The sequence below is a fragment of the Periophthalmus magnuspinnatus genome, chromosome 20 (assembly GCF_009829125.3).
Source record: "Periophthalmus magnuspinnatus isolate fPerMag1 chromosome 20, fPerMag1.2.pri, whole genome shotgun sequence".
In the NCBI taxonomy this organism is placed as follows: Eukaryota; Metazoa; Chordata; class Actinopteri; order Gobiiformes; family Gobiidae; genus Periophthalmus; species Periophthalmus magnuspinnatus.
Window position 1 is genome coordinate 7244163 of NC_047145.1, and position 22432 is coordinate 7266594.

At 40.0% G+C, this 22432-nt stretch overlaps 1 protein-coding gene across 1 annotated transcript; it reads right to left on the reverse strand.

The window, feature by feature from the left end:
- Nucleotides 1–745: 745 nt before the first annotated feature.
- abcd3a (ATP-binding cassette, sub-family D (ALD), member 3a) lies at nt 746–22213 on the reverse strand. Its single transcript, XM_033985940.2, has 23 exons — nt 22037–22213; nt 20251–20284; nt 18880–18978; nt 17932–18020; nt 16290–16359; nt 16001–16098; nt 14950–15073; nt 14062–14118; nt 13320–13462; nt 12464–12533; nt 12307–12376; nt 11765–11862; nt 10531–10622; nt 10352–10440; nt 8495–8567; nt 8115–8178; nt 6288–6365; nt 6149–6214; nt 5670–5759; nt 4808–4927; nt 4074–4178; nt 3344–3400; nt 746–2963 (listed from the first exon to the last, which is right to left on the reverse strand). Exons 1-23 carry the CDS (start codon nt 22144–22146, stop codon nt 2886–2888), a joined length of 1974 nt encoding a protein of 657 aa, XP_033841831.1. The 5' UTR covers nt 22147–22213; the 3' UTR covers nt 746–2885.
- Nucleotides 22214–22432: the final 219 nt, after the last annotated feature.

The window sequence follows — 22432 nt, forward strand, 5'->3', positions numbered from 1 at the left end:
GAGTTCTAGCTCAGTACTGGTTTAGTCCCTGACATCACTGCAATGTAGAATCCCTACAGTAGTTTAAAGTCAACATGACAGGTTTTTAGATTCTCCCATTTTCACTTAATTTGTGGGATAGTACATGTTGTAAATAGAAATGATAGTTTTACACCAATTAAGAAGAAATTTGTGGAGAAATTTGAAACATCATTCAATATTGATGACATCACACCAGTTTATATGCAAGAAACACATTTTTCCTCACACTTTAAACAATATTTCAACAAAATAAAGGTGTTTTTAATATTTTTATTTGTCAAGTAATATTTTTTGTGTACATTAGGAGTTTTGGGTCAGTGCGCTATTTGTTTGCTATGTAAGTTATAGTTATACTAGTGTGATATGGTTGAAATGAAAGTTTGATATCTAAAAAAGTGGAAAAACATGTGCTTTTTTTGCAAAATCAATTATATATTGATTTTAAGTGTGTTTTAATAAAATGAAAGTCCAACCTGTCATAGGCGCTTTAAAATGTATTTAAACACAAGTATTCTTACTGTGAGGGGTCACCTCTCCACAGATCGGACCTGTAACTTTGTCTAATCCTGTCACCTGTTCCTCATGTATACACGCAAGTTAAATATTTTGGAACATTTCAAGCAAAGCAATAACATCTCTATGGAGACAATCCTCCACCTGCAAAGTGCCATAGTCCACCTTTAATATTTCCATCAATACTTAAATATACATAAAGAGAAAAAAGTGTAGTCAAATTTAGTTTTTATTTCAGTCTGATCATAAGAGCAGGATTATGAACACATGATTTTGGTCAACGCTGTGGAAGACTTCATCCAGCCCCATAGTCCAATTCAGACGTGTTAGCTCATTTACAATTACATAAACATACATGACAAATATAATATTAAACGTCAGATAGAACACAATAATCTAATCTTTGATTCACATGTCCAGAAACCCAGATTACCAACTTGTACTACAGTATTTCAACAGATATGAGAGACATTGTGGGTTAAAACATTGCAATTTTGTAAGAAACATTTAGACAAATTATTCTCACCAAACTGCAAGTTATGTGAATCCAAACACTGATTCTCTTTTGGCATTTGTCAAACAGAACTGGGTCCAACCAAAGATTAGATTCTTAATGTTTGAAGCATTCATAATTCTACAAAAATTACAATAACATTCTATAAATTAATTTCATCATAGACTTCTCCATTTTGACCACCATATGAGACAAGTAGGTTTCCACAGCAGTACAGGGCACTAGCATGTTTCTCATGTTCTGAGCGTAGGGCATGAGGCAGCAGTGAGTCAGTGGATATCAGGGCTGAACGATTTGGGAAAAATATCAAATTGCGATTTTTAAAACACAAGATTGAGATTGTGATAAGATTTACCATGTATGTTTAAATAATAGGATTCTATTCAAAGTTCACCTTTTAAACTTCCAATTTGAAAATGTGAAATATGAAATGACAAACTAATACAACAATCGGGTTTCAGAACAGGTTTGTACAGATCTAAACTACAAGATTAGCAACTTTCATGCAGAATAAGACATTTCATTTTGTTGGTGGGGGGAAAATAATGGTACTGCAAAAACTGCAGCCTTTGTGATTTGCCATTCAGACATTTTGATTTAATTGTGATTAATCATGCAGCCCTTGTGGATAGAGCTATAATCACCCCGAAGGTTTGTGGTTTGACTTTAGCTCTGACCACTGCATACTGCCATTGTGCTCCAGGGCAAGACACTTCACCCACCTCAAATTAAAAACAAAAAACAAAACACAAGTGTAAGACAAATGCTGCATTACTATTTGGCACAAGTTTGGATTGTAACTGCCTAACTGAGCCTTCACCATTCTGTTCCACTATGTCCATCTTATTGAGTGAACCCTCCACCTCCAATTAACTAAATAATAACCAATCAGAACTAAAAATGCCAGGCCAAATATACAAGGATGCAAATTAATTGATACCATTCAAGTGATGTCATTAACATCCCCGAAGGACAAGTCAAAGCTAAATAGAGGCACTGCTCCGTCTGAGTCTAATCTTTAAATTTTGTTTTACCACAATCTGACTCTAAAGAACTGACTTGGAACCACAACAGGTGAGCTGATCTGTATGGTTAAAAAAAAAAAAAAAATCCTCAGAAATGGCAGTCACAGACTCCTCAGAATGTGTTGTTTCCATTTTGTATTTTTTCTTGAGTTTAAATGCATCAGGCTGTGTTCCCTAATGTGTGTCACCATGGTTACTGCTGAACACTCCTCCAGCGTGATGTAACTGATAGTATCACTTGACGTAGAATAGCTGCACATGATCAAATAACTTTATCATATTAATAACATTATGAAGAGGAATATAGTTAGAATGTTCTTAGTTACATTAGCAAAGATCAACCTCAGATATAGACAGTATTATGATTTGACTATTTAAGATCCAGAATTGATCTTGTACTCCTGTTGCCTCATTTTGATCCTTGCCAGTTACAGTTTTAGTTTGACACATTTGTGACACAGATTGCCTTGTAATTACAGGGATTTAAACATCATTGGACTGAACTTAGTGTTATTCTAGTGGCTTATTACAGTATTCCTTTTGCAGGTGATAATGCCATGTGAGCCCTGTGGGAGGCAGCACTAAACACCTGCCTGATGCCCTACTATATTGCTGTGGAAACGTGCTGTAGTATTGTACACTATGGATAGCAGATACTTACTGCTGACACAGGCCACTGCCTAACAGAAGCACAGATAATGCTGCACTAACCCTCAGAGTGGTAAGAGGACGAAGAGGTGATTAAAAAGGACGTGTTTATTGTCCACATGTGAGTGCAAAGGAGCGGACTGGACCAGAGCAGAAGGACAGTGTTAGGAGCCAAACTCCACTGTCTCCTCCGTGATGGGCTTGAACTCGTAGTTCCCTCTGCCGTCCATGTGGAGGTAGTACTGAACACAGAACACAACACTCAGTGACAACATGCACTTCAAAACTATATAACAGACTTTTGGGATCAAGGGTCAACACATTGCAATGGCTGTGTTTGAAAAGCTACATTATCTGATGAAATTGCCCAGTTACCACAGCCATGTAAGGGGGTGAATGTTGTACAAGTTGTTAGGCTTATTATGAAAAACACAATTTATCATTTACAATTATTAATACCATGACTAAAACATGTTCAGCTAAATCGCTCACTCTTCTTTCTGTTGTCCCATATGAATCTTTATAATCTAAATAAAGTGATTTGTCGACTAATACACATTTTGGACAAAGTCTAAGACAAAGGTGTAGTGTGTAAACCTGTACTAGCAGCATAAGGACTTACCTTGTGGTGCTTCCACAGAGATTTTCTGTGGGACACTGTGAACAAGGTGATGCCCACCTGTGAACATGTAGATACAGGTTAATACACATACTGTTTGTTAGGCTTGCATACTATTTTGTCTGCATGATTTATTTCTAGGGCTCTAACAAAATCCAAATCTTAGGGTACATTATTTCCATGATATGCAGCTCATGGTACTTTCTTAGGGGAGGCTATTTGGTACTATTATTACTGTTATATTCTAAAGATGATATAAAAGTGCTTAAAGAGGGGGTTTTACACTTCTAAATATATTATGTGGTAACAATTAATTCCCCATAGACCAACATGCTAGGTTTTATTGCTTTTAAAATGCTGTATTTGCCACAAACAGCAGCTGGGCTCAAACCATAAGGAGGGTTCAAATAGTGTCCGGGACAGAATGCTAGATTACTCAGATGTGCATGGATGACATTTAAAACGTCTTAAGACATGTTTGTGATTAGGGAAAAACATAACGTAGTTTAAAGCTCCAGAAAGTAAATTTTGCACAATACCCCCATAATAGTGGGTTCTCCGTGTTTATGCTCTGAAACAGAGCAAACGTTCACGGTCTTTGTAGTTTCCTCAGTTTAGGTGTAATGCAATTTGGTATTAATCAATATTATTGTGAGACTTTTGATGATTTGATATCAGAATAGTTGGTTATTGTTACATCCCTCAGTGTTTGATGCCGTTTTATGTCATGTACCGTGCGACAGTGGCTGTAGATGAAGTCCTCCACGTCCACACTCACAGCGCTGGTGCACTCATCCAAGATGGCAAACTGAGGCTTGTGGTAGAACAATCGAGCCATCTGCACAAGCACATAGAATAAAGACATGGGCTCATAATATAAACTGGACAGTGGATTGTAGCACTCAAGTTGGAATAGTGTGCATTGAGAGGTAAAACTTTGTGCAAACAGCGAAACCAACAGTGATGAGCCAAAATGAGACAGTGGTTTGGAGTAGGGCTGCACTATATATTGCAATCAAATCTATAGTGCAATTTGAGTTGGCACAGTTAACAAATCGCAAAGATTGCAATTTTTAGATCTTTACAAAAATCTGGCTGTACCTGTACTTTACACCTCTACAAACTGATGCACTGGATTCTTGTATGAACTATTAATTAATCCTCCTGGGATTAATTAAAAACAATCTTTGAATTGAAATGTATCACAAATCGAATCGCAATACTTCCAATTCATTTTTTTTTTATTCTGCTCTTTGGAGATGCAGACAGACTAATAAAACAGAATTAACGTGTGAATGAAACAAAAACAACTCCAGGTATGTTTTTCATGAGGTCATCAACATTCTATCACATCTTAAAAGAATTAATTTTTAAATCTGCCATGTAAGGAAAACCAGGGGTAGATTTGTGGCTACCATGCCATGCGGTTAGCTAGTGTAAGTATGCCCATGTAGTGGTGGTGCTTACAGCCATTCTCTGCTTCTCTCCTCCGCTCAGTACGTCCATCCAGTCTTGCACAGAGTCCCAGCTGCCCTCTCTGTCCAGGATGTGCCCCAGCTGCACATTGTCCAGGTACTGCTTCAGAACCTGTGTGCACGCACACACGAACACACACACCAGTTAGGTTTGCTTGCTTTGTGGGGAGATTACACTGACTTTACATTAGTTTCCTGTAGACTAAACCAAACCTACACCAAGCCAAACTAGTCCATATCTTAACATGATCTAGGGCTGTACTCGATTAAATATTGGTCATTGGTCCCAAATCAAAGAATCTCACTTGGACATGACTGATAGTAACCACTCAGGTGAACCCAGTATGTCCGGTCTGCTCACTGCTCTGTCTAGATCCGAGCCAATTATACACTAGGTGAATGAATTTACCCTGTGCAATACAAGTGTGTGGCAATAAAATATATATATATGAATGCTTTGTTATCAATAATGACCAAAGACAAAGTATGGCTGACTCCCAAGAGGAAGAGTCATGCATTACAGCTAAAATGTACAGACAAATGTAGGGCTAAAGTATCCAAAGCTTTTATGAAGTGGCTTTAGGGCATCTGATAAAAAAAAAAAAAGAAAAAACAGTAGTAGAGGATAAATAACTGGTCAAATGACTTCGTAACGGAGGTTGGGGTTGATGTATTTGAGTTGAAAATTGCTTGTAAGAAAAACATTGCTTATGGAGGGCTTGTGTGATATTGTTTGAATGATAAAATTTTGTGAACCATAGCACAGTGCCTCCGTTTTTAGTATGTGTGCGTGTTTGTGCATGTGTGTTATACCTGGTCTAAGATGTCCTTCCTTCTGTGTGTGTGTGTTATACCTGGTCTGAAATGCCCTTCTTCCTCTGCTGCTCCTGTGTGTCTGGGTATATGACCTGGTCCCTCAGAGATCCCAGCGTCATGTACGGCCTCTGTCACAGAAACAACAGTCTGTTTAGTCCTCATGTCAGCAATGGCATTAGTACATAGTTGTCACAATACTAAAATTTCAAACTTGATTGCAATACTAATAGACTTGAGGCTCAATACTGATTCTGATACCACGATGATAGTTAAAAACACTCTTTCTTTAGATAATATCTTGTAATCACTCAGTTGTCCAGGTAGGTTCCATAGAAGTCCATAGGTGTACACTAGACTATGTGGTCTTATACTTGTTCCGATACAGTTCAAGATCATTCTAAAGATATTCATCAAAGGTCCATTTCCGTCCTGTGAATGTGACTTATTTTAGTATTGACAGTTTTGATGACATTTTTAATACTGATTAGTATATGATATTCGACTTTAGACGCGTTACCTGTGGGACGTAGAAGAGCTTTCCTCTCTCTGGTTTGGTCAGCTCTCCTCCAAACAAAGGCCACAGCTGAGACACAAAAAAAGTTTTTGGTTAGTGCTTTAAATATAGTGTTAGTACAGGCTAAACAGTTGTGTCTCACCTCTCCGAGCACTCTGAACAGGGAGCTCTTCCCACAACCGTTTGGTCCGCACACAAGCACGTTTGCCCCAGACCGCACCTGCACAACCACAAGCAAGAATTTATCTATGTATACTGCAAGGTCAAACATGAAAACAACTCATCTAATTATAAAGGTTGGACGTCATAATGCCTTGAATTTTATGCCCCTAAGGCTGTGGGTCCAAACCTTTTGTCTTGAGTACCCCCAAAGCTTTGTCTCACACTCACAGCACCCCTAGTAAGTTCGAAAACAGAAAACATCTACCAGTGTCATTGATATAGAAAATTACCAAGACAAAATCCAATTTACGTGAGAAAAATATTTTTCATTTAAAGGGCACATATATGCCATTTTCTGATCTATTATAATGTTGTTTCCTCATCAAAACATACCTAGAGTTGTGTTTTGTTGTCAATCACACATGTTTAACAAACAAAACCTGCATATTGGTTTTCAAACAGAAAAAGCTCCACTGTGTTTTTAAACTGCATACACATTCACTAGAATCATTTGGATAATTTCAGCTCTGGAATTGCCAAGCTATACGTGTGTTTTTTACGCTTTAGTTATCCGATTAACTGTTAATATCTTACGTGTAGTAGCAGACATGTGTTCAGTTTGCTGTCTATGCTTCATGTAGCTTAATAAATATGTGTTATTTAACGGTTGATTATACGTCTTACAGTTCACTTGTTTGACCAATAGATGGCGTTAGTGTCTTTGTAATACCTGTAAGAAAATTTACTTGAGTCGTTTTCTTTTTTACATTTATAGTTTTCCCTTATTGATTTCCCCTTCATTTATAAGACCATAAAGGTGATAATTTTTCATTTGGAAGAATATTGTAAATGTTTAGTCTAGTTTAAGGTCGCAAAAACTATTTCCTGTTTCGGCTTTTTTTTACACTAATGAGAGGTCTTACCCAACAGAGCACTATTTAGGAAACAACTGAAAAGTAAAATATAAAGTTTTGGGTTCACTGGTTTGTTTACTATCAGGCCAAAGTGTCATTTTTCCGTGTGTTCATATGTAATTTGTGTGTATATGTAATATGAGCCAGAGCTTATGTTATATTTGATGTGCTCTATGATGCGAACTGTGATGAAGACGTAAGACCATAGTAAACATCAGTGAAAAGAACTCTAGTGTCAGGTTTGTGGACAAGCCTGCATATGTTACGTTAGTGTAGTCATCTGATTAACTGCATACCATACCATACATACCAGACATGTATTCAGTTTGCCGTCTGTGTTACGTTAGCGTGCTGTGCTGCTATTCAGCCTGTTCTCCATTTTATTGTTATTATTATAACTTGCCTTTAAAGATAAAATGTCTGTTCTTGGATTTTATCAAATACATTTCCCCTAAAAATGTGACTTATAGTCCAGTGCAACTTATGAGTCATTATTATGCATTTTTTGCTGGTGCAAGTCCAGAAAATACTACATGTTTTGGTGAAATGAGAAGTCTAACCTCATATGCAATTTAAGAATGTAAAATGTTCTGATTCAAATACTTTCAATTTAAACTTTTTAATATGAAACCATTTGAAGAACCCTTACCAGCACTGGCACTGCCATAAGGGCATCATGAATGAGTATGTACAGATTCCAGTCCCCACAATGCAATAGCCACCCACTGAAACATGACCCAACTAAACCACTAGAAGTATGCAGAAATTCATCTGTTTATTGGAAAAATATTCACACTATAGAGACAGAAATAAGATATGTTACAAATGGAATATGTTGTCTCTAATCCAATGAGGTTCTGAAGGTAGATGAGAGCAGAACACAGTGGGCCTACCTCAAAGGACAGGTCTCTAATGAGGATGTCTCCGTTGGGCGTCGCTAACGGCGTGTGCTCAAACCTGGAGAAAGCACAAAGATCAGTTTAATGCCATACTGTGGAATATTACAGGCAAAAAATAAAACCTATCATCCGATCTCCACAGGTTGTGATGAAAATATAGGTCATTTATTGGGGTGGGACAAGATCTCGTCCCAAAACGAGGCACTCTCCCGGATTTATCAAAATTGAGGTGCACATAGGGACATATGCACAAATCGTATGGCAGGTCTGGAGGTGGTGATCCAATACACCAATTTCAAACATACAGAAAAATGCACAGGAAAACAACTTTTAACTGCATGTAACGTATTGCCAATTGAGGCATCTAAACCTACTTGATGACGTTGTCCTGGTTGATGACTCGGCCATTGCCTAGCACCAGCGGTATTTTCTGGGAAGTGTCAGACTCTACAGCAGAGAAGAGTTAAAATTTAAGTCTAGAAATTGCATTGCAGTTGTTTGTTCACGTACATCCACCTCAAACGCGTTCACACAACAGGTATCTTTGGGGCTCCATAGCTGCTTGCAGGTGTAATTGGCTCTTATTGTGACAGATAAGCGCTGTTGGAGTTTGCCTGGCGTCTTCTAATGTTCTGTAGTCGTTTGGTGAAATATGTGGCCCATTTTACTTGTTTTACCAGAGCGCATGGTGTCATTTTGTTTTGATTAGTAGCAAGCGTTAAAGTTGACAGCCCTAATATTACATTGTATTATTATTATATTATTATAATGTCTGTCTCACTGTCACACTCTCCCTGTCTCTGTTGCACTCCGACTCTCCCTGTCTCTGTTGCACTCCGACTCTCCCTGTCTCTGTTGCACTCCGACTCTCCCTGTCTCTGTTGCACTCCGACTCTCCCTGTCTCTGTTGCACTCCGACTCTCCCTGTCTCTGTTGCACTCCGACTCTCCCTGTCTCTGTTGCACTCCGACTCTCCCTGTCTCTGTTGCACTCCGACTCTCCCTGTCTCTGTTGCACTCCGACTCTCCCCGTCTCTGTTGCACTCCGACTCTCCCCGTCTCTGTTGCACTCCGACTCTCCCCGTCTCTGTTGCACTCCGACTCTCCCCGTCTCTGTTGCACTCCGACTCTCCCCGTCTCTGTTGCACTCCGACTCTCCCCGTCTCTGTTGCACTCCGACTCTCCCCGTCTCTGTTGCACTCCGACTCTCCCCGTCTCTGTTGCACTCCGACTCTCCCCGTCTCTGTTGCACTCCGACTCTCCCCGTCTCTGTTGCACTCCGACTCTCCCCGTCTCTGTTGCACTCCGACTCTCCCCGTCTCTGTTGCACTCCGACTCTCCCCGTCTCTGTTGCACTCCGACTCTCCCCGTCTCTGTTGCACTCCGACTCTCCCCGTCTCTGTTGCACTCCGACTCTCCCCGTCTCTGTTGCACTCCGACTCTCCCCGTCTCTGTTGCACTCCGACTCTCCCCGTCTCTGTTGCACTCCGACTCTCCCCGTCTCTGTTGCACTCCGACTCTCCCCGTCTCTGTTGCACTCCGACTCTCCCCGTCTCTGTTGCACTCCGACTCTCCCCGTCTCTGTTGCACTCCGACTCTCCCCGTCTCTGTTGCACTCCGACTCTCCCCGTCTCTGTTGCACTCCGACTCTCCCCGTCTCTGTTGCACTCCGACTCTCCCCGTCTCTGTTGCACTCCGACTCTCCCCGTCTCTGTTGCACTCCGACTCTACCCGTCTCTGTTGCACTCCGACTCTACCCGTCTCTGTTGCACTCCGACTCTCCCTGTCTCTGTTGCACTCCGACTCTCCCTGTCTCTGTTGCACTCCGACTCTCCCTGTCTCTGTTGCACTCCGACTCTCCCTGTCTCTGTTGCACTCCGACTCTCCCTGTCTCTGTTGCACTCCGACTCTCCCTGTCTCTGTTGCACTCCGACTCTCCCTGTCTCTGTTGCACTCCGACTCTCCCTGTCTCTGTTGCACTCCGACTCTCCCTGTCTCTGTTGCACTCCGACTCTCCCTGCCTCCGACTCTCCCTGCCTCCGACTCTCCCTGCCTCCGACTCTCCCTGCCTCCGACTCTCCCTGCCTCCGACTCTCCCTGCCTCCGACTCTCCCTGCCTCCGTCTCTCCCTGCCTCCGTCTCTCCCTGCCTCCGTCTCTCCCTGCCTCCGTCTCTCCCTGCCTTTGTGCGTCTCTTTCTGTCTTTCTCTATCTGGTCTTTGTGTGTCTGTACCTCTATCCTGTTGGACCATGGTGCGCTCGTATTTGCCTGCGTTCAGCTCCTTCAGCACCTTCATGAGCTCTGTGATGCGGGCGGTGAACCTGGTCAGGGGCAGTCACAACAAATGTATAAAGTTTTGGTTTAGAGGACAGTCATAGTCTGAATTCCCCTTGTGAAGGAGAGTATCTTACCCAGAGAGGCGGGTCATCTCTCTCCCCGCCAGGACGATCCTGCCCAAGGCCTGGGACATCCGGAGCAACATGCGTCCACTCTGGTAGTAGTCCTGCAGCAGACAAACAGTCACTACACATAGGCCTGTCATGATTTTGAAGTGCAATATAATGTTGAAGAAATAGACAACAATAATATTGAAAAAAAAAAAATTATGCCACTGACATAATAATTCTAAAGCAGGATTACCTAAAAAAATCTATCATCTAAATGTACTATATCATTAGAGGGGGTATTTTACTTCTATGGGGTATTTTACTTCTATGGGGTATCAACTGCCAACACATCACATATATAGATCACAATGTTAACGTTTAGTGTGTTGATGATGCTATATTTGCCAAAAACAGCGTATTAACACGTTTCCCCTCCCTTTGCTCAAAAAAAAGAAAAAAATGATTGCATAATACTCCATCTTTAAAACAAAGTGAGGCGCAATAAATAAACAGCAGAATGAAACACTAGTTATTTTGTGTCTATAATATGTCATACAAGTTATTTACTGAACCCAGTACAGATCAAATCTATGATAAAATATTGACCCCCCCAAATTTATTGTTACACCTGTCATATAAACAATAAGTTGAAATATATTATTTATCATGACAGCAATCACACTACACAAGGATGAACCTCAGTTGAAAGGGAATTCCATATTAAATTTGCCTGGCCAGTCCAACAAGCTATAATAATTAAAGCCCCCTATACTACACAAAATGGATGTGAGCTTTAAGCCATGCCAAGCCATGTTGCTACTTTCTAAAAACATATCTGGAGTTGTGTTTTGTTTCATTCACATATGGTTAAGTACGGTAATCCCTTATTATTAGTCTACTCTTTTCCACCTTATGATGTCATGAAATGGTAGTTCTCAAGTTAACAGCTACCATTTACCTTTTGTTTAGCAGAGATTGTCAATCCCTGGGCTGAAATCATCCAAATGACTCTTGTGAAGCTGTATGGCTTTTAAAAACATAGTGCAGCATTTCCTGTATTACCACGTGACATTAGAAGGAGAGAAGAACTCAGTCTAAACACGCAGGGCTTGTGTGTTAAACATGTGTGAATGAAACAAAACAACTCCAGTTAAGTTTTGATGAGGAAACAACATTATCACATAGATTAGAAAATAACATATTATGGGCCCTTTAAATTGAATCTAGGCCTCTGGGAGCTGCAGTGCGGTAGACATACCTCCAGCAACTCTGACTGAGTGCTGTGCAAGTGCCGAGGGTCCGACAGGTTCAGGAACGGCCGACTCACCACCAGATACCCCACCACTGTGGCTATGTCTACACAGGGAATAGGACAAATGGGACTTTTAATCAGTGCAATCAAACACCAAAAATAGGCAAATTTCTTCCTCCAAAATCTGATCTCTGCTCCAAACCACATGCTTTTCCTGACAGAGGATTGCCTGTAAACCTCTCCATTAAAAAGACCCAAGCAGATCACTGACCATTAGACATGACTGAATCTTGATCTTGCCCAGGCCTAATTCAAAGTATAATGTTCCTTGTTTACATAATGAGCCAGACACCCTTCACTATGAACCTAGGCCAAGATGTGGAGAACTTCTTATTTATTTATTTATTTTTATTATAGTAAGCAGGGCGTCCGCTTCTAAGCTTTTTGGATTTGCTTGTAGTGAGGAATAAAGTCTAACTACAGTCTAAACAAAAGTAAAATAGGATCAACAAGTCAAGGGCAATCGTAGCAGAGAGTTGGAGACTTACATTTGGCAATGATGCTGTCCACAAAGCCCATGGAGAAGCGGAAGAAGATGAAGGCGTGTAAATGGTCCACCTGCACACAGAGGGGAGGGGCATAGGGTGGGGGGGTCATAGAGTGAGGGACACAAAGGGGGGAGAGCACGCATGGGTCAGGACCTACCAGCTTCTTGAAGGTGCTGTGGATGGTCTGCTTCTCCCTCAAGTTCCCATTGTAGAAGGCGATCTCCTCACTGCACATGTAAACAACAATGTGTCTCAAAAGCATTATTCATTCCACCCTGAGTGGTCATAAGCTACTACTGTAGCCACAGCTGCCTTGAAGAGTCTGACAGATGCAAGACTGTCAATAAATAAAACAATAATACAGTATAATAAATAGTATAGTTGAAGTCAAATGTTTTAAGTGGAGTAACTAATAATGTCTCAGTAGATCAGTATATTAATTCAGTTCTCTTAAGTTGCTGAAAAGTTATAACATATCTCAACTTGTGCATGCGATTAAATTAACTTATAACACGTTATGAAATCAGTTTCGTCACAATGAATATGTTCACTAAAGTAATTCAGGCTTACAGTTTAAGCGATAGTTTTGCCACTGGTGCCCCGTTGTGGCACCTAGGATAGCCAGTGGTCTCCCAAGTACAATACAGGCCCAGCCCTGCTTAACTTCTGAGATCTGACGAAATCAGGCTTTGACAAGGAGGTCTGGCCACACATATATGAAGTCTTTATTTGGAGAGGCTTGCCACATAAAAGGTGTGTTTCTCTAAACACCAAAATCTGCACACACACTCAAATCATAGGGATCTACTTCCCTTATGAGAACAGAATCAAGTCCCCATGATGTAAATCCTTTTTTTTTAGAGCAACAACATGGGTTCAAGTCCAGATGCAGGTATAGTATAGGACAAGTTAAGGTTAGGCAAGTTAGTCACATTCATTTGCTGGAGACTGATTGTCTGTAGTAAGTCAATGTAATGTTTGTTTGAGTGTCGGTGTTTGTATAGTGCAATTACCTGTTGGTGATGAGGCGGGAGTTGACATAGCGGTACTCTCCCTCGTACCTCTGCTCTGTCACAGTCATCTTTCCAATGGGCCTCCTAAGCCTGGTCAGGAACAGGCCTGACACCAGCAAGTAGGCCATCATGATCGCAGGGCCCTGGGGGAGGAGGAATACACAGTTCACACAAGTTCATATAACAACTCCTTTGTGAATCCTGCTCTATTGTTGCCTTCCTAATGTTGTTGTTTATATGGAAAGGTATGCAAAAAATGTATGCTTTTATAGAAGCACTGAATCATAATAGTATTTTAATAGCAGAATAACATCTTTATACTGACATACTGCTCAGTTGTGATACTTTATTGTTGTGATACTCTATGGCTATGCCATGGTTAAGCTATGGCAGCCTGTAGCCAGGTCGGAAATCTTTTATATAGGCTGGCCAAATGATCCAATCAGGGCACTACTGAGGCATTTCTCCACTTTACCATTCTGTTACCATTCCACATGAGTGAACAAGAAAAGTAAGAGTAACAATAAATCAGACATCTAAGACTAACTACACTGTCTGGTGCACTATTTTCCACTTTCATTGAAAGTGTCAAAGAATGTGCTTTATACTTTGCGGCTTAAAAATGGTTCCTTATGAGTTTATGATCTTTGATGTTATCAATGGCCTTCACTTTTGGGGGGGTGATGATATTTAGAAAAAATTGCATAGTGGATGAATTATTACAAGTTACTAATACAGATACCTGAGCTCCAATGGCACTTGTGAGTTTGAAAATGTACAGGCCAATGTCCAACAGCGGCTGCAAAACACACACATCATTTAAGTTAAAAACACTCAACACGGCCTGATCTGGTCCCTCAGTCTTCAGATGTGCTCCACAGTGTGCTCCACAGTGTGCTCCACAGTGTGCTCCACAGTGTGCTCCACAGTGTGCTCCACAGTGTGCTCCACAGTGTGCTCCACAGTGTGCTCCACAGTGTGCTCCACAGTGTGCTCCACAGTGTGCTCCACAGTGTGCTCCACAGTGTGCTCCACAGTGTGCTCCACAGTGTGCTCCACAGTGTGCTCCACAGTGTGCTCCACAGTGTGCTCCACAGTGTGCTCCACAGTGTGCTCCACAGTGTGCTCCACAGTGTGCTCCACAGTGTGCTCCACAGTGTGCTCCACAGTGTGCTCCACAAACAGGGAGCGGTACATAAACAGGGAGCGGTACATAAAGACTTAGGCCTGTTATGATAAATACTACATCCACTTACTGTTCAATATATGAAAGCTAGAAAAATACTTTTTTTAGGGGTCAATATTTATCGTGGGTACCATTTCCTTGCACTAGTGAGAATTTTTTATTTAATTTTTTATACTATAATGAGATGTGAGCTGTAGAGGATTGAATTATGGACTTCTATGACTCATTCGAGAAACAAACTAACTACGTAAGTGTTGCACTCTATTATTTATTTAGTTAATGTTTTTTAAACAATATTGTACATTAAGAATACTTTTTGTGAATAATTCTGTTTTATGGTTTGGCTTCAATGCTTATCGTATATTTCCTTCAACAATATAATGCACTTAAAAGTTGTTATGGTGACAGGCCTATAGTGACTGAATGGTGCAGGTGTATACTGACCTTGCTGAGATTGGAGTAGAGGTCCACCACACTGTTGCAGAACTTCTCCACGTCCTGTGTGAGCAGCTGATCGGCATTGGCGATCCGGTTGTCCAGATTTCCCATTTTGTAGTACGTGTACCCTCTGCAAGTCACAATTTATCAGTGGAAATAAACGTCAGGCAATATATTCATAGACATATTACAATTTAAAGTGAAGATACACCTAAATTATAGAATTATATAAATCTGGCAGGACTGGAAGTACCTGTAGCAAGTCACCGTGTCCTGACATGATCATGTTGTGTATGGAGGTTGGTCAGAGATTTGTACTATGTAATGCCACTTTAAAAAACACCAGGGTGCCCTATATTTCTCAGCAGGCTTAAAGTGAAGCATGTAAGTCATGGGACAAACAATCATGTTTTACATATAACAGTTTAAATTTAATTATTGTGCCATTCAAGGAGATTGGTTTAGTATCTGCCCCGGCCTACCCATTTTAAACAGTTGCAATACAAAGTTCCATCAAAAATGGATACTAGTTATTGTAGTGCATGGAATGCAAGATGTCATGAGAATATATATGTGAATGCCCATACATTACATGTCAGTTATTCTGAAGATGTCTGATTAAAAGCCACTACACTCTCACAAGCTTTCTGCTGGTTTCCTTAGACAGTTATGAATTTCAGCACTCATTATTGTATTATTGTTTTTTTTTTATGTTGGCTACAGTGAAGCTAGTCATGATCATCATATATCTGTCTGAGTACATCCTTGATCCAGATGATTACCCCAAAAGAGCAGGATTTTTCTACACTCATTTTTTCACATGAGCGAGGTGTGTGGTGGGATCACTGTCATAATAACTAAAAAAAAAAACTTGAACACATTGTCTTTATGCAGTGTGAGAATACTGCTTTGAGTTCTATATGCAGCCGACCAGAAGAATGTCCTCCCCCACAGTCACACCATCAACAGCAATAGTACTAGTAGTACCAGTAGTAGCACTAGTAATAATAGTAGTAGTAGTAGTAGTAGTAGTAGTAGTAGTAGTACAGGTACTCACTGAAGGTACTGGTCGTACAGGTTCTTGGTGAGTCTCTCCCTGAATCGTAGCTTTAACTCATTCAGGCCCAGCTTCAGAAAGTTGTTCACTAAGGCGATCTACACACAAAAACATGTGTGAGGTAACTCCAGTTTGGAAATACTTAGCAGTAAATAAATAACTCATTGAACACTATACTAATAATCTTGACAGCATTTCAGTTGTGGCAGTGGTTCATTATATTGAAGGGAATATTTTAACTGAAAAAAGCCTGTATTTACTGTATGTGGGTTGGGATATAGGAGCTTACCACTGGCATGAATTTGATGAAGCTGAGTAGGAAGGTCTTGAAGTCTCTAGTGGAGCGTCCGATAATTGCACTGCAGCAGAAACAGGCACATATACAGAAGGTCTGGTGTGGTTTGATGGGTTAATCAAGTTACTATACCTTTTTTTATTCTGTGGATTTTAAATAGTTAAAAGGGCCTATATTATACAATTTTCTGGTGTTATTAATATTGTTTCTTTACCACAAATATATCCAGAGTTGTAGTTAAAAGGGCCCATATTATACAATTTTCTGGTGTTATTAATATTGTTTCTTTACCACAAATATACCCAGTTGTTTTTTGTTTCATTCACACATTTAATAAACAAACCCTTCATATTTAGGCTGAGTTCTTCTCTCAAGCAGAAAACATTCTACCTTGTGATGTCATGTGGTAATACAGAAAGTGCTCCACTTTGTTTTTAAATTTCATATACCTTCACTAGAATCATTTGGATAATTTCAGCCTTGGAATTGCCAAACTCTACTGAACTAAAGGGAAAAGGTTAACTTTAAAACTACCACTACATGGCATCACAAGGTGAAACAGATGTAGACAGGTCAGAATAAATAAGGATTATTCAAACATGTGTGAATGACACAAAACCCAATTTTACAAAGTAAATGTACAAACGATACACATTTAGTTATAAAATATATTGTTCCAGCTTTCATATATTGAACAGTAAGTCAATATAGTATTTATCATGAAAGGCCTAGAGCAGACCTACAGGCCAAAACCTACTGAGCAACACTGAATCCAATCTGCACAAACCAAGCTTGCTTCTATAGCCCAGTGTGGAGTACACTACATGTTATTGCAGCTCAACAAGAGGAACAAGGGATCAAAGAACAACAAAGATGACATTAAAAATAATGTGTCTTGTATTCTATAAGATTCTTTTACATGGCCACATGGTAATATGTGTAATGTGTAATCCCAGGTAGGTAGTCGTCCAGGTAGGTTCCATAGTCATCCTTGGCCTATACTAGCCTATGTTGTCTTTTACTTGTTCTGATACAGCTCAAGATCATTCTAAAGTTATTCAGTAAAGGTTCATTTTTGTCCTGTGAATATGACTTTTTTGTATCTGTTTAAATTAGTATCTAGCTTTGATACTAGTTTTATTATCAATTAGTATGTGAGTATCAGTATCAGTCAATATTCATCTTGAAGACCAAATAAGGCCCTCCAAATGCTCTGATCTGGTCCATGGTCCATCTCACAAATATTACATTTATTTTTTCTTGTTTACTGGCTTAGTCCTGGTTTAGACCTGGTTTAATTCTGGCTTAGTCCTGGTTTAGACATGGTTAGTACTGATTTTGTTCAATTCTTATTGAGAATTAGTTTGGCAGTTGTTAAATTACAATTACTGATACAGATCTTTGTGTGACCCCAAATTGTGTTAAAAGTAATGGTGCACGGTGCATATATCTGGCTCAGAGACACAGCCCTGCAAAAAATCTGTCCCTCAAGAAAATTAAGTTGAATAGCCCTGAAATAGTGGTTCCTTTCCATACGGCAATTCTATCTTCAGGCCTCAGTATGACTGTGTTTATCCAAAATCATAATTGTGTGATATGGGCCGCACATTCTACTGTGTAAAACCACCAGTGTCACCTTTCTATCATGGTTCCATTCTGGATCATCCACACATCGCAGTATGTGCGGGTCACCAGCATGGAGGCGATGAGGAGTAGGTACCCAGTCTGTGAAGGCACACACAGTTACACAGAGAAGAAGAATCATATAAAAGTCTATCAGGATGTCCTTGGTGTTATCTGCCTTAAAGAGCCAGTCATGTCGGCTCTGTGGACTCCTGGACCGTGTGTCTGGGGCAGAGGTAACACAGTAAAAGGGCTGGACAGTGCTAGCACTGTTGGCTCATGTTTACTATCCTCAAGTATACCTAGAGCTAGCATTAGGTCATAGGGCCATGGTTGTAACCGTAACATAAAAAAAACACTTTGAGCCCAGTTTACTCCTGATATAGACTTCCTGTTGTCATGTCCTAGACCTGGTTTAGTCCTGATCTAGTTCAGGGTAAGCAAGATTTAGTCCTAGTTTCCTAGTTCACAGCAAAAAGGTTCCGGGTTCAACTCCTAGGCCCTGCTTCTTCAGTATACTGAAAAAACATAAGGTGTGTCCAAACTTTTGACTGGTAGTGTAGGAATACATATTATATTTAATGGTCCCATATTAAGCAAAATTGACTCCTCCTATTAGCCATGTTATAATGTTGCTATCTCATCAAAAACAGACCTGGAGTTGTGTTTTGTTTCATGTCTGTCTACATCTCCAAAACTGAAAATGCTCCGTTTCACCTTGGGAAGTGGTTGTTTTCAAGTTAACAGCCACCTATTACCTTTTGTTCAGTAGAAATTGGCAACTCTGTGGCCGAGATGATCTAAACCTTTAAATCAGATACTGTTGCTCCTAAAATGACTAAAATTACATACATTGCTACATCTATTCAACAGCTCATATTTTAGTTATTATGTACTTTACATTAAAAGTTTAAATTTCAATAAGTCACTAGGCCTGAGCTTGCAAGCAGCAAAGCCGTACCTCCATGCAGAAGAACCTGGGTACCATGATCCGCAGTATCCGCAGTATTCTGAGGAAGAACACTCTGTCCACGACAGCCTTGTCCTTCCGCACATCTTTCTGTAAACGCACATACACAACCATCAGTGATTCATTTGGAAACTTTTAACAGGGCACTTCATTCCAAAGACACTGGCACAGAGCCGACAGACAATTCATTCACTATATCAACATTCCTACACTTAATGTTAACCGAACATTAACAGAATGAAAATTGGCATTGCAGACAGGAGTTCTTAATCTCAACCAACTCAGGGATAAAAAGCCTTAAACTAGGTCTAAACTTTTCTTGAGGCAGGACTAACCAACTAGCCATGGTAATAATGTTGCTTTGGATTTGTATAAGGTTTTTAAAGTGTGTTACATTGCAGTTTTCATTCACTCACATATCACATTGATATGACTGGCAAGATGTTTTAAGTGTCTTGCCTAAGGACACAATAGATATACTGGTTTAATGGAGTATGAACCACTGGAATTGGTAATATATTTTTCAAAAGTACAAATTCAATTAAAATGTAATCGTAATGGTGGACCATAGAGAAAGAAACAGACATCAGGATTCAAACCATTGGGTTACTATTTTGTCATCTAAAACAAGAAAACTTGTAACATGTAAAACCTGTAGCCTCTTTTAGTAGTATGCTGAGCATATAACTGTCAAATCCTTATTGTTGTCATGAATACACACTTGTGTATAGATAGATGGATACTTTATTGACCTCAAGGAAAATGTAAGTTTAGCTGCAGCAACCTACTCCACTTCTATATACAGTACCAGTCAAAAGCTTGGACACACTTGCATATAAAATATATGATGCAAGATATATGGAATTGTGTAGCAAAGAAAAAAGTGAAATAATGATATTTTTTATTCAAATCTTCACAGTATCCACCCTTTGCTTTGCTGACACTGTTGCAAACCCTTGGCCTTCTCTCAATGAGCTTCTTGATAAAGTCTCCTGAAATGGTTTTCACTTCACAAGTGTGCCTTCTCATGGTCAAGCAGTGTCAAAGGTTTTTTATTTTTAATCTAAAACAAGTTTGGAATTATATTGAGTTTATTTTTTGTCTGCTAAATATGTGCCATTCATAGTTTTGATGCCTTCAGTGAGAATCTACAATGGAAATAAAGAAGAAATGTAAAGGAAAAAGTCTGTCCAAACTTATGACTGGTAGTGTAGATAAAGATATTAAGTAAAGTGCATGCACTGGGACAGGTGTCAGGTGAAAGGTCAGCACGGTCAGGCCACGCCCACCACCCCTCAGCACGTTACTGCACTATTGTGAAGCTAATAATGCATATAACATACACATAAAAGACAGCCTTACCTCTGTGGTCAGGAGAAGCTCTGTGGACCCTTGTCTGAAGAAACAGAACACAGACTAGTGAGACAGAGAGCCAGCATGTTAAAACAGAGCTGATGGGCTTTTAAAAAAGTAAAGTCTACATGTAATTTTACTGTTACCATCACTGCTACTACTACTACTACTACTAATAATAATAATAATAATAATGCATTTGTCTCATACAGCACCTTTACAAGCTTGATATTTGATTTTGACCATTTCTGATATCACGATAATAAAAAACCCACATTCTTTAAAAAATAGAATGTGATTTTTGACATTAAATCATAGTACTTTCTTCTACATTACAATATGGCCTTATATCTGTGTACGGTAATCCCTCAGGTGTTCAGGTAGGTTCCATAGTGGTCCATGCATGTATGATGGTCTATGTGGTCTTACACTTGTTCTGATACAGTTCAACATCATTCTAAAACTATTCAGAAAAGGTTCATTTCTGTCCTATGACTGACTTTTTTTTTTAGTATCAATACTTGCTCAAATGAGTATCTAGTTTTATACACACACCACATTCATAATAGGCTATTTATTTGAGATACAGTCTTTTTACAAGGGGGTCATTACCATCCACTACTACCAGTACCATCTGCTACTAGTAAAAATATACTGTTAAAACCAGACTTGGAGAGACTTATCCATGCATGTGTCTCCAGTAGGTTAGACTACTCTGTACACTGGCCTCTCCCCAACGAGCGTTATGACAGCAGTACATCCAGAACGCTGCTGCTCGGGCCCTGAGTAGAACCAGGAAGTATGAGCATATAAGTCCTGTGCTCAGGTCTCTGCACTGGCTCCTGTGGCTCAGAGATTAGACTTTAAAGCAGCTCTGCTTGAGAACAAGTCTCTCCATGGCCTAGCACCAAAGTACATCTCTGACATGTTAGAGCCATATGAACCATCTCACACTCTGAGGACTTTAGGGAGTAGCCTCCTGCTGGTCCCCAGAGTCAGGACTAAACATGCAGAATCAGAGTTTCAGTTTTATGCAACTAAAATCTGTAACAGTCTTCCTGAAGATGCGAGACAGGCCTCTACTTTGACAATGTTTAAATCCAGGCTCAAAATGGTTCTGTTCAGCTGTGCATATGACTGAAAGGTTTTTATTCTGCACTCTTCTCCTTTAATGTAAATTTCATGATGATTATTTGTAATTATTTATGTTTTAATTTGTTGCATTGTGATTTTAATGCCCTTCTTATTCTGTAAAGCACTTTGAATTACTTTGTGTATGAATTGTGCTAAATAAACTTGTTTATTTTTTATTTACTTAGTTTAGGGTGAGGTCATGGTTGTTAGAATCCGGCTTTGTTAAGACTGGGTAATTCATTGCCTAATTGCCGATGCACTGTGCAGTTGATTAGGTTTAAAGCATTGTTAAGCAGACTGGTTACTTTAAGCTTTAGTCTTCATTTGAGAAGATCTCGTTTCAGTTCTTAGTTACAGTTAGAAGTTTTGATCCAGTCCAATTAGGCCCTGGCTTAGACACGTTTGCTCAAAGACAGTTCGTTACTTGCTTAGTTTTACGCACGTGTGATTGAGTGTCACAATCCTCAGTAACCATGACGTTCGATCAGAGAAAAAGTAAGGTAAAAGTAACAGTAAGACTTGAAAGGGCTTGTATGATCGTATTATTTTTTATTATCTCTGACCCAATCCGGTCACACATGAAGATGATCATTTACTAGTACCTGTCACACTAGCTCCATGTACAACTACAGCAGTTTACTCAGTGTACATGTGGCTTTACCTGCGCCGTCTGCTCGCCCGTCTTCTCTGTCTGAGCAAGTATAAAACCAGCAGAACCCCGGCACCTATGGAAGAGTTTTTAGCTGTCAGATATTTACTAATGGCCGCCATGTTCGTGACACGACCGACCCGCCGGTGAATGCTCTATGCTCTGTGCTGGTGCAGCGGAGCGGAGAGGGCCACTTCCGTATGCAGCCTGTCCCCCGCGCTGATTGGACGAGGAGCAACAGCGGCCCCTGCACTTCCGGGGTAAAGACCAATCAGTTTATGCAGTAATAGCGCTATCTGGTGGATTTGTTTACTTTAAAAGAGGGTATTTTTTATATATTTTATATCATTTTCTAGCTCACTCTACTCACATATTTATGGAAGCCCGTTTCCGCCATGAAAAAAAAAA

What these genes read in the sequence shown, in the direction of transcription:
- abcd3a (XM_033985940.2), bottom strand. Translation starts at nt 22,146, where the DNA reads ATGGCGGCCATTAGTAAATATCTGACAGCTAAAAACTCTTCCATAGGT. An exon ending in AACCAGGACAACGTCATCAA is followed by an intron (nt 8,179 to 8,494) that starts GTAGGTTTAGAT and finishes TGCTTTCTCCAG; the next exon opens with GTTTGAGCACACGCCGTTAG. An exon ending in CTCTGTGGAAGCACCACAAG is followed by an intron (nt 2,964 to 3,343) that starts GTAAGTCCTTAT and finishes TTCTGTGTTCAG; the next exon opens with TACTACCTCCACATGGACGG.